Raw genomic sequence first — 11,776 nt, forward strand, 5'->3', positions numbered from 1 at the left:
ACGTAACCTAACCTAAACCTAGGGCACAGGGTCCTAGGCCTGGGGCTTTGGCCTCATTGAACTCCTCCCCACTAGCCTAACTAGGTCACCAGGTCCTGGTTTTCCTTGTGTGGTTTATCACTCCGTTCAGTAAACCTTACCCCCCTTATGGTATTATTTTATTTATGGACATTAATAATGTAGCGTATTTTAACTTAGTTCACTATGTTAAGGAAGTGATAACAAAACACTTCTTCTCAATACATTATTGTCGCTAATGCATACTTACAGAGAAAAAAAAATATTAAGTTTTTACCTCGAATTTTTCCTAAGTCGGGAGAGGTGTTTCCTCTACGGTAATGTTTACTTTTAATGAGCCCTCTAACTTACTTTCTTACGCAAACAAAAGCAGTTCCAGTTACTCATTATTGGCTGAGAGGTGTGACATCGTTATGACGTCATGAGTTTCATAACCAATTACGAACGACTTTCCTCGGAAACTAAGACTCACTAGCATTTCAGCGGAGTAATATAGTTACCTGTCCAGTGTCCACTGGTATCCTTGTTTGACTGAATACTCGAATAATGAAGCAAAAACCGGCATATTGACTTCCTGTATGTTTGGCAGAGGTAGTGGCTGGCCCTTCTGGCATTAATTTTGACAGACCTTCGATTTCCTACCGATTGTTTGCAGTGCAATGTGGGTTACGGTGAATTTTATCATTATTTGTCTAGTGGTGGTAAAGAAGTTGTGATTGAATATGTTCAAAGACATAATTTATTTCTAAAGCAAAAAAAAATGCAAGTGTTGTGGAGCTATTTGTCGGATCGACTACAACAGAAACGCCTTTAGATGTGATCGCTCTGTAGGGACGTTGGCGTAAGCGATGCGACACCCAAATCCATCCGCCACGGTAAGTAGCGCAACATTACCTCTTGCCAGAACATGTCGGGCTTGCCAAGAATCTTTAAATATGCGGATAAGGTGCGAAGCGCCGTTCCGCCACGGCCTTACTGACAGCACACACAAATCGATCATCGCGGATATGTAGTCGCTCCCTACTTTGTTTTTTGTTGGTTTGGTATCGCCGCCATATTGGTTTTGGTGGTGTTCCCCCGATTTCGGTCGGCGGTTGAGTGGGCCTGCGAATCTGTAAGTGCTCCAGGGATAGGTCCATTTTTATATGTTTGAGTGTTATAGGTATTTAGGTTTTTTCCTCCATTTTGCCCTGTTTTTACCTACTTTGTCTCCCCCACCCAAAACCCCGCTTCCCTTGGGGGTTCCACCAGATTATCTATAGGGGGAGGGGTGGTGGAAGGATAAGTATTCATTTGCGATGGAAATAAACCTCAAAATCATTCAATTCACATCATAATACAAGAAAAACCTATATTTTATGTTGAAAGCAATTAATGTCCATAAGTAAAATAATACTAACCTGACTAATCAGAATCAGAAGTAGGAGAGGTAGGCTACCATGCAGATGTTAGGCTATATCCCAGCGTTTCATTCTTTTGTATTTCCCAACAACCCACTCCTAGAAAAAAAAATAACCTGGCTCTCACAATGATCTCTCATAATTGTAGGATAGACCTATACTCGGTTTTTTTCCAAATGTCCAGCCGCCTGTGGTATTTGTGTATGGTAACACTGCGTCCGGGGCTTTAGATAGTCACATTCAGCTTACATTCAACAATAATAACAATATCCTATTTCGAATATTAACGGTGTAATTCGCATACAGTAAATTATTAAAACGCTTTTCAGTTGCAAATGAACACCCAAATATCCTTTTATTTACCTAAAATTTACACATAGCGTAACTATTTAAAGCCCGGGAAGCAGTGTTATCATGTGAAAACACCACAGGCCGATGGACAGATGAAAAAAAAAAAGAGTATAGTAGCTAACACCTAGTAGCTAAAAGGATGTCTAAAAACTCCAAACTTCTAATGTGTGACGGAAATAAACATCAGAAACGTTCAAAACACAAAAACAAAGTAAAGAAACCACATTTTCAACTATTATAGCTTACTACTGCATGTTTAAAATAAAAATTCACCACAATAAAATAAACCTTACCTTAATCAATCAGATACTGCAGATGTAGGATATCATTCCCCAGCCTGACCACTCTGGTATCATTCTGATCACCCACAGGGCACAGACTAATAATACGGGGATTTCTGAAACTAATGATTTGGTATCGGAATGAACCCCAGGAACGTTCGCAACAGACACAAGATGATTTTGCGTTAGATTTCGCAACGAGAGTTACACTTCTGTACCAAAGGATCCATGACTGAGATAAAACATTTTTTTTTTCTTTTCTTTTTTTTTCTAGAGCAACGCTTGAACCTTTAGTCCTGATTACCAAATCCCGCTAATTGTGAAATGTAGCACGCAAGACTCCACCGGATTTCAACATCGTCAAAGTATCCTCACGCACATAGTATGAAAATAGCAAAAGTCGTTCAAAATACGATAGTCATTCCTGACCCAACGCAATAGAACTAAAAAAAAAAAATATCGGATCGGGAACGCCATTCGCGTTAACGGCGAAGCATAAACAAAGAACTTTGAAAAGTCCAAGTGGATAACTGTAAGTTTGTGATAGATTTTAGTATGAATTTTATATTTAGCATACTAAGGAGACTTGAGAAGCACGCCAAAAGAATTACAATATTCAGGACATCTTAGGGCTTGAGCTGATACAAAGTGACAAGAGAATATTAAGGCAATCATTACTAAACAATCTTATCGTTTTCGTTTTTTCCCCTTACAAATAGGCTACATCAGTTAGGCCTACAATATTAAACGTTTCAACCATGTCTTTTGCATTGTTTCCCTATCCCCTCTATAACTCATACATTGGCAAAATCATCTCAGTTTTAGCCATTGTAGATTGTGCACTGATAACACCAACAAACGTATGAAATAGTTATTAGTTTACCCCTAAACGCCGAAATTTGATTTTTTTTTTCTTTTCATTCCTTGTGAGTACAATGTTAGAAGAAGAATGGCAGTATTCTGCTATTCATACTGATCTTACAATTATGCATTACATGAAAACACAGACTTACACCGTTATTGGTAATGACTTAACATGCAAGCGACATTTTTATCTAAAGCAAAGGTGTTCCCAAGGTAGTTAAAAAATTATGATAAATCAGACAGTAAGAAAATCAGATGTTAGGTGAAAATTTGAGGCATAACACTTGCTACATAAGGCGGAATAATGGTGTTTGCAGATGATACAGTTATAAAAGGTATCTGCCTTATAGCAAACGATATTTTCAGTGAAATAAACTAGGCAAGAGAGAGAGAGAGAGAGAGAGAGAGAGAGAGAGAGAGAGAGAGAGAGAGAGAGAGAGAGAGAGAGGCTAGGGAGGGAGGATGAAAATAATATACAACACCAATAACCAACGAAGAGAATCGGGCCCCTTAAAATAGGCCTGAACATTTCCATCAGTGGGGACGACGCCCTTTGATTGTTCTTTGGGGGAGTGGCCCCTGAGGAACGCTGCATATAAAAGCCGTGTGTCCAGAACCTCGGCATGTGTAGGGCTACGGCGCGGCCGGGCTGAGAGATCCCTGTCTCCGGGAGGAGTATAATTTCCCCTTTTTTCGAAGAGAGCAGCAACTGACTCGATCGTTTGCTGCTTCTCCCTCTCCAAATTTATCTTTTCATAAAAACCACTTCAGACTCTCAGAGCTGTCGCTGTATTATTATTCCCTCCCTGCGAGAATTTCTTTTCTCCAGCTGCCCAGGTCTTGCGTTCCGAGTCACGAGTTTTAGGAGACTAAGGTAAGGAAGGCTCAACACGAACGACATTTCTTCTTCTTTTCTTAAATGTGTGGGTGTACTTGTAAACAATTTTCGAGACTTCTGGTTAATTATAATTTTCCTGGGTTGTGAAATGATTAATTTTGTATATCTACAGTTACTTGTACTGCATATACTTTTCACGCACGATTTCATAATTTTTATCGCCTTGACAATCAATGCTAACCGGTAAATATATCATACGTTGATGGATTTTGATTTATAATTCAAATGTCAGAAATCTAATACGCTCAAAAACTATTCATAATACATTTTACACTGAGCTAAGCTTATGAGCTAATATTTTAAGAACCAAATCATTGCGAAAATTAACATCTTTTATTTAAGAACTTTGAAATCTGATGTTTAGCAACCTGGTACTCCAAAAACCAACGGATATGCATTTTATCTAACTGCAGATGGAGAACGCGGAGCTGTACGTATCCTCGAACGCTCTTCAGAAGCGTGACGCCCTACTCGTTCTAACCGAGTTCCTGCCGCAGATGGGGTGGCAGGAGGAAGGGGAGACCATCCTCGACGTGGGATGTGGTTCAGGTAGGACGGATTTTACGTATTCTTAAAGACCAGACACAAAATCTGCAAAAGGGCCCATCTTTAAAAAGCTGGCAAACCAGCTTGGCTCTCCAGGCTATCAGTTCCTCGTTGAACGAGTGGTTTTCGCGCTCGGCTACCAATCTGGTTGTCCGAAATTCTATTCTCGGCTCGGCCAACGCGGAATCAGAGGAATTTATTTCTGGCGATAGAAATTAATTCCTCGATATAATGTGGTTCGGATTCCACAATAAGCTGTAGGTTCCGACGTTGCTAGGTGACCAATTGGTTCCTAGCCACGTAAAAATATCTAATCCTTCGGGCCAGCCCTAGGAGAGCTGTTAATCAGCTCAGTGGTCTGGTAAAACTAAGATATACTTTTCTATAGGCTATCACTGACAGTGACTGAAAAGATGAATTCTAAAACTTTTGGAATTTATCCCAAACAATTAACTCTTTAATTCCTCCTGCAGGCGACGTGACCCACAATCTGCTGATGCCCTTGCTACCCCGCGTAGAGCAGGTCATGGGGGTCGACGTGTCCAACGACATGGTCAATTTCGCGTCCAAGACCTTCCTGCACAACTCCCTAAGCTTCAGGCAACTGGACATAGAGAGGAGTGTTCAGCCAAGGGTCGTTCATCCCGATGGCTTCACGAAGGTCTGTGACTGTCTCGGACGCTTCCAGAATGTTTTAGATTTCTATTATTATTATTATTATTTTTTTTTTAGCTTATCGATGTTTGTGAAGTACTTGGAATTGTTCTCCGCATTTCTCTTTATTTATCTATCTTAATTCCCTTTACACACCACACACACACACACCCACACACATATATATATATATATATATATATATTATATATATATATATATATATATATATTTGTATATATATGTATATATATATACATATATATAATACACACACACACACACACACACATATATATATATATATATATATATATATATATATAATATATATATATAAATATATATATATGTGTGTGTGTAAAAATAAATAAATGTTAAAACAGGATACGTTTCAAGTATAAAAGGCCCATTAAAACACACTGTTGATAAGGGTGGAAGTTGGTCCACCAAAATATAGTCCTTAGCTTTAAACCAGAGCGTTTTAATGGGCTTTTATGCTTGATGTATAGTATATATATATATATATATATATATATATATATATATATATAATATATATATATATATATTCTTAAGGGTTTTCTCCTTATTCCTTTGAATGATATCGAACATATTCAAGATTTATCATTAAAATTTGGAAGCCCCCCTCTGAGATCGTCTCTCGTTGATTGAAAAAGTAGGGATTTTAATATCTAAGCGAGCAGGTAACGCCGGCCATCTCTAAGAAGACCTGTCTCTCTCATTTTCCCCTTTTCGCCCCACAGGTGTTTTCCTTCTACTGCCTCCACTGGGTGCGAGATCAACGACAGTGTCTCACCAACATCTTCAACCTGCTGCAGCCTGGGGGCGAGACCCTCCTGGTGTTCCTGGCTAACAACCCGCTCTTCGACATGTACCAGAACATGAGCGAGAAGACTCAGTGGAATCAGTACATGCAGGTCAGATATATCCCCCGGAGGAGGGTATAGTGCCGTCAGTAGGCATTCCTTAAGGTTCTTTGCAGCGTCTCTTTCGGCCACAAGCTGCAACCTCTCTCATTCCTGTTATCGTACCTCCGTTCATATATCTTCCATCTTACTTTCCACCCTCTCTTAACAATTTTCTAATAGTACAACTGCGAGGTTTTCCTCCTGTTACATCTGCTAGCTGCAACCTCTTTCATTCCTGTTACTGTACCCCCGTTCAAATTCTCTTTCTTCCATCTTACTTTTCACCCTTTCCTAACAATTTTTTAATATTGCATCTGTGAGGTTTTCTTCCTATTACACCTTTCAAAACTTTATACTGTTATTTTCCGTTTCAGCGCTGAATGCACTCATAGTCCAAGCGCTTGGCCTTTGGCCTAAATTCTATATGCAAGTCAATTCTAAAAGTTAAATAACGCTAATGGATATGCACTCCTTGGTAGCCTAATAAGGATGTGTTTGAATTTCAGGACGTGAGCAAATTCATCCCCGTGTACCAGCATAAGGCCAACCCAGCCCAGATCATGTCGGATTTGGCAGAAGACATTGGGTTCAACGTCATCTCGTGCGATGCCCCCTACTTTGAATTCACTTTCCAAAACGCTAACATTCTCAGAAGTAAGTCTCCATCTTTCTCGATTCTTCAAGATTCTCTTTACTTATTATTTTGATGACTAATTTTCTGTTTTATTTACTATATCTTATCAAGTTTCTCTTGTTATCCATTTGCGTTTTTTCTTTTTATCTCAGAAGCGGAGTAACAGGTTGCAATATGTCCAGGCAATGCATCAGGTACTGGAATACGTTGGTTCCAATAATAATAATAATAATAATACATTCAATTCCTTATTTTTCCCAGACGCCATCAAAGCGGTGAATCCATTCCTGAAGCGGATTCCCAGCGACCAGCAGAACGAATTCCTGAGGGAGTCTCTCATCGAGCTGGCCAAACTCAAGACCAAGATGAACGACGGCAAAAGCGTGGCGCGCTACAATCTCATGATAGCGCATCTACAGCGACCTGAGTAGGTCACTGCGCATGCGCCCCCCTTCATTACCTGTGTGTGTGTGTGTGTGTAATGTGGTGGTATTTATGTTGAAGCCTTGAAGTTAGACGTGTGTATGGGAGAGTGTATGTGCGTATATGTGTGAGTGCGCGCGCACGCGTGGGTCAGGCGTGAGAGTAGATAAGGCAATTTCCCTTGGGGATAGATTCAAAACATATCTGCCGTTGTGGAATTTGAGGCACAAAGAGAGAATTTTAAGATTTAAATGATATTATGAAAATATATTTTATTTTAATTTTTAGATCAAATTGATTTCCGCAATAAGATGACTGCCAATACGTTTTTTTATTGACATTACTTTGCATATTGCAAAGTAATATCAATAATTTTGCCTTGAATTAAGTCTTCAGTATTTGACAGCACACTGTTAATAGATGAAACACAGGAAAAAGCGGTTTGAATATTGCTGCAAATTGCAATCAGAAACAGGAAATGTATAAATCTGTATTTTAATGGTCAGCTGATCACAATTCATTGGTTATTTACTAAACTGTCAAACTAATTTTATCAGTATGAAGAAGACGGTAGATAAGAAATTATAAAAAAGGGCAGATCTAAGGAGAAATTGGTTTCACCCTTCCAGAAGAGATAGAGAGGAGGCTGTGAATTAATTGTTTATTAGCATGAACTTTACTTTATATTTTAATGTTGACATATGTCATGATTATCTATGAATTAATTTATTTATTAAAAATGTGACAGTATTTACCTATTTAACTATGTATCTAATTATCTATATATGTATATGCATACGTACACACACATACACACACATATATATATATAAAGGTAGAAGCCACGACGGATAATAAACAACGGAGTTTCTGCAAGATCTTTCGACGTAAAGGACTTTTGAACGTCGAAAGATCTTGCGGTAGCTCCGTTGTTTATTTTCCCTCCTGGCTTATATCTTTATTCATGAATTTATCACATTCCAAACTTTCGTGATTCAGTTACACACACACACCACACACATATTATATATATATACATATAATATATATATATATACTAATATATATATATATATATATAGTATATATATAATATATATATATATATATATATATATATATAGAATATATATATATATATAGTCCAGGAAGCTTCCGGTATCAATATAACTATTTTGTTGTGTGAAGCTTCACATGATTTTGGAACACTTAAATGGGACATTAATATTAAAAATACTAACTATCTTACAGTATTTAATAGAAAAAATGGAACATTAAAGTTCCATTTACGTTTTAAGTCTATATATATGTATGTATGTATGTATATATGTATATATAATAATATATATAAATATTATATGCTTTTATCATGTGTAAGTATATGAATGCAGACATATTTTAGAACTGTATTTGATTATCTATATATTGGCCCTATATAATCACTTATACAATATATTATACATATGTATCTATAGTATTTACTGATTAAGCTACTCATGAAGGTATGACACTATCTACTTGTTACAAAAACAGTTCGAGAATAAAGAAAACTAATGCTTATGGCTGCCTTTCATTTATCCAGAGTCAAATTCTTATATGCGTGAGGTATTAAATACCAATATTTAACTGATATATCGCTTTTGAGGAAAAATATTATGAGCGCCGACGAATTATACTGATAGAATCTTTAAGGTAAATTTTATAGGAGCTATATAGGAACCATGGATTGCAATAAATAAATAAATAAATATATAAAAACCTATGGCTCATTTAGTTTTGTCTAAAGACATCTCTCTTCGTACGATTCTGCCATATAAATATATGTAATGGCTTTTAAAAGTATATTCATTACGTTTTAACATTAACATCAACATTACTGATACCAAGTAAAGTCACATCGACTGTTGAATGAACATCAGAAACTCAACAAACTAGGGTCCACACGACCGAGCTTTGCTCGACTAACTTTGTTCGATGTGACGTCAGATGCGGAGTATTTCTAACTTTTAAGAAATAAGTGCAGTCAGCCTAAAAAGAATGACGGCAATGATAACTCCCTGAGGTCACATTTAGCGTTGGAGGTACTTTCACCAAGATTTTTTCTCATTCAACAGCTGAATATATGAGGACGTCCCTGGGCTTAATGAAGCTATATAAAATGGCAAACTTTCTATAGACGAAGACTTCTAAAACTGGACATTATTTTCAGTGACTTCGGGTAACATATAAATATTCGTGTTAAGTCGAATGACGTGCCATCCCGCTATTCACTTCGAATTACGTGAAAACAACTTTGTTTTCGCTCTTGTCTTTGTCGTCAATGCAATAAAAACATTTCTTATGCGATTCCTGTTTTCTTTCCTGATCTGCATAGATTCATTGGGTTAAGGTTCTTTCAGGAACCGTCAAAAGAGGGCGAAACACCAGGGTACAAGGACATACCAATTCGTATTTTGTTGTGGGTCTGAAGCCGACTCCTTCGCTATTTGTTTGAACACAGAGTTTATACCCGACATGAAAGTCCTCATTTCCACCAGCGCAAGTGCCGGGCAGATAGCGTGATCCCCAAACGTTCGCAATGTTCCAACGATATTGGCGTTTCAAAAGCCTGACTATGTTGCAAAATGTAGACCTATATTCTGTTACCAAGGCGAAGATGACTTACGGTAATATTTCCCGATCGTAAAGTTCGTCTGGCGGATAATGAAACGTTAGATTAGCGCCCTCCCCCACCCCGCATCCGCATCCTCGCCCCTCGGTGTTTGTGTATATGAGTGTGTTTGTGTATGTTAGTGTGTGTGTGTCTCTCTCTCTTGTCGTTCCTGGGTGTATTGCGAGTGTTGTGGTGTAATCTCGCTCTGTCGGCATTCTCATAAACGCTCACGTAATATGTTTCCTCAAGGCTTTCAAGTACAGCGCTCAAGGGAGGCCGCTCTTATTGTATGCACTAAGGAGAGACGTTTGTTCCTTTCCTTTGGAAAATTCAAGTTTTTTACCGTTCGATTGAATTGATTTTGGCATCTTTGGAAGCTATTATTTTACCTAGTATATTGTGTTTCATTATATTTTTAAGTCAAAGTTTAATGAGCATTGGATATTAGTATCTAATGGCGTGTAAGTCCTTCTAATTATTTATTATTTACTTATAGAATGTGTCGAATACCTTGTTTTCAAGTATACTTCTTTATATATATATATATATATATATTATATATATATATATATATATATATAGAAATATATATATATATATATATATATATATATTTCTATATATATATATATATATATATATATATATATATATATATATATATATATAGATGAGTAGATAGAGAGAGAGAAGAGAGAGAGAGAGAGAGAGAGAGAGAGTTCTTATCCAGAGCATCCGTTAGTACAAAGCTTGAAACGAGAAAATGGAATATCTTCATGCATGAAATTTGTACACATCCTCGTCCATTACTGTTTATGGAACTAAAAAAACCCATAAGGAAACTAAGCACGAGAGAGAGAGAGAGAGAGAGAGAGAGAGAGAGAGAGAGATTTCCGGCTCCACAAATATATAGTCTTACGTAAACTCCTTTCATCATCCGTCGTAACCGCTGTGGAGGGCTTTAAACCACACAGTATAATCGGCCATTAACTCACCTTTTTTCCCAGAGAGAGAGAGAGAGAGAGAGAGAGAGAGAGAGATTTACCGCCCTCATCATGGCTCTGATGGTCTCTAGCTTTTACGAGATAAAAGGACGACATCTTGAAAGTAAGCGCTGCAGCACTGAGTAGTAGAACTTTCACGGCTAGTGTTTTCGTTCACGCTTCGCGAGAAACTTGGATACACAAACTGCTCGTTTTTTTAGTTTTCTTTAAAATAAAACTACTGAGCTGGCTTTTTTGTCTGTCCGTCCGCCCCCAGATCTTAGAAACTACTGAGGCTAGAGGGCTGCAAATTGGTATGCCGATCATCCACCTTCCAAGCATCCACCATACCAAAGTGCAGCCCTCTAGCGTCAATGGTTTTTATTTTAGGTTAAAGTTAGACGTAGGTGCCAACAACACAGGCCACCACCGATCCGTGGCTGAAAGTTTCATGGATCACGGCTGAGAGTTTTATGGGCCGTGACTGAGATTTTCGTACAGCATTATATGCAGTACAGCAATCTCGATTGCGCCGAAGAAAGTACGGCGCAGTTTTTACTTGTTCATTCTTGGGTCTAATAATAATGCAGCTCTAAACCAATATAAGTTTTTTAAAAGATTAATGTTTTATGGCATCGTGTTAAGTATCGATAAGACTATAGCTGGTTCACTTAAGGTAGATTCTTGGATGAGCCTTATGCTTACGAGACGTTCGTTTGGCGGCCGCTGATTGGCTGGCACCAGGAGGTAGGCAGCTCCCAGCCAATCAGCGACCGCCAAACAAACGCCTCGTAAGCATAGGGCTCATCCAAGAATCTGCCTTAAGTGAACCAGTTATACATCCTCTGTATTTGTGTTTGTAAATGAAACTTAATTAGAATTCTTAGAGATATTCCCAGTGTAAATTTCTCCAATGGCTATAAAATATACATAAAATACGAAGATGAAATTTATATAGCCACCATATAGTTTAAGCTATACTACTTCTTTCATTCATTTGCATTCCTCAGCTCAAATGGTTCTGCAACCGACAAATTCTGTTCGTAACAAAATACATAAACTCTTTTTGAAATGGGGGTTTGGATTAGTCATCACTAGAGAGCCAAATATAAAATAAATATAATGGTTTTTGTAACTTA

At 37.7% G+C, this 11,776-nt stretch overlaps 2 protein-coding genes across 2 annotated transcripts in view; one reads left to right on the plus strand and one right to left on the minus strand.

The window, feature by feature from the left end:
• The window catches only part of LOC135213012 (TWiK family of potassium channels protein 7-like), a 61,546-nt gene extending 59,284 nt beyond the window's left edge, over nucleotides 1-2,262 (minus strand). The window contains 1 exon segment of the mRNA XM_064246790.1: nucleotides 2,063-2,262. The gene's annotated coding sequence lies outside the window, so the exon portion shown is untranslated.
• A 1,270-nt stretch (nucleotides 2,263-3,532) lies between these two features.
• LOC135213418 (juvenile hormone acid O-methyltransferase-like) lies at nucleotides 3,533-7,732 on the plus strand. The gene is made up of 6 exons (XM_064247380.1): nucleotides 3,533-3,788; nucleotides 4,226-4,361; nucleotides 4,832-5,019; nucleotides 5,780-5,953; nucleotides 6,451-6,598; nucleotides 6,840-7,732. The coding sequence occupies exons 2-6, from the start codon at nucleotides 4,226-4,228 to the stop codon at nucleotides 7,007-7,009; spliced, it is 816 nt and encodes a 271-aa protein (XP_064103450.1). The 5' UTR covers nucleotides 3,533-3,788; the 3' UTR covers nucleotides 7,010-7,732.
• Nucleotides 7,733-11,776: the final 4,044 nt, after the last annotated feature.

The sequence above is a fragment of the Macrobrachium nipponense genome, chromosome 42 (assembly GCF_015104395.2).
Source record: "Macrobrachium nipponense isolate FS-2020 chromosome 42, ASM1510439v2, whole genome shotgun sequence".
Lineage (NCBI taxonomy): Eukaryota > Metazoa > Arthropoda > Malacostraca > Decapoda > Palaemonidae > Macrobrachium > Macrobrachium nipponense.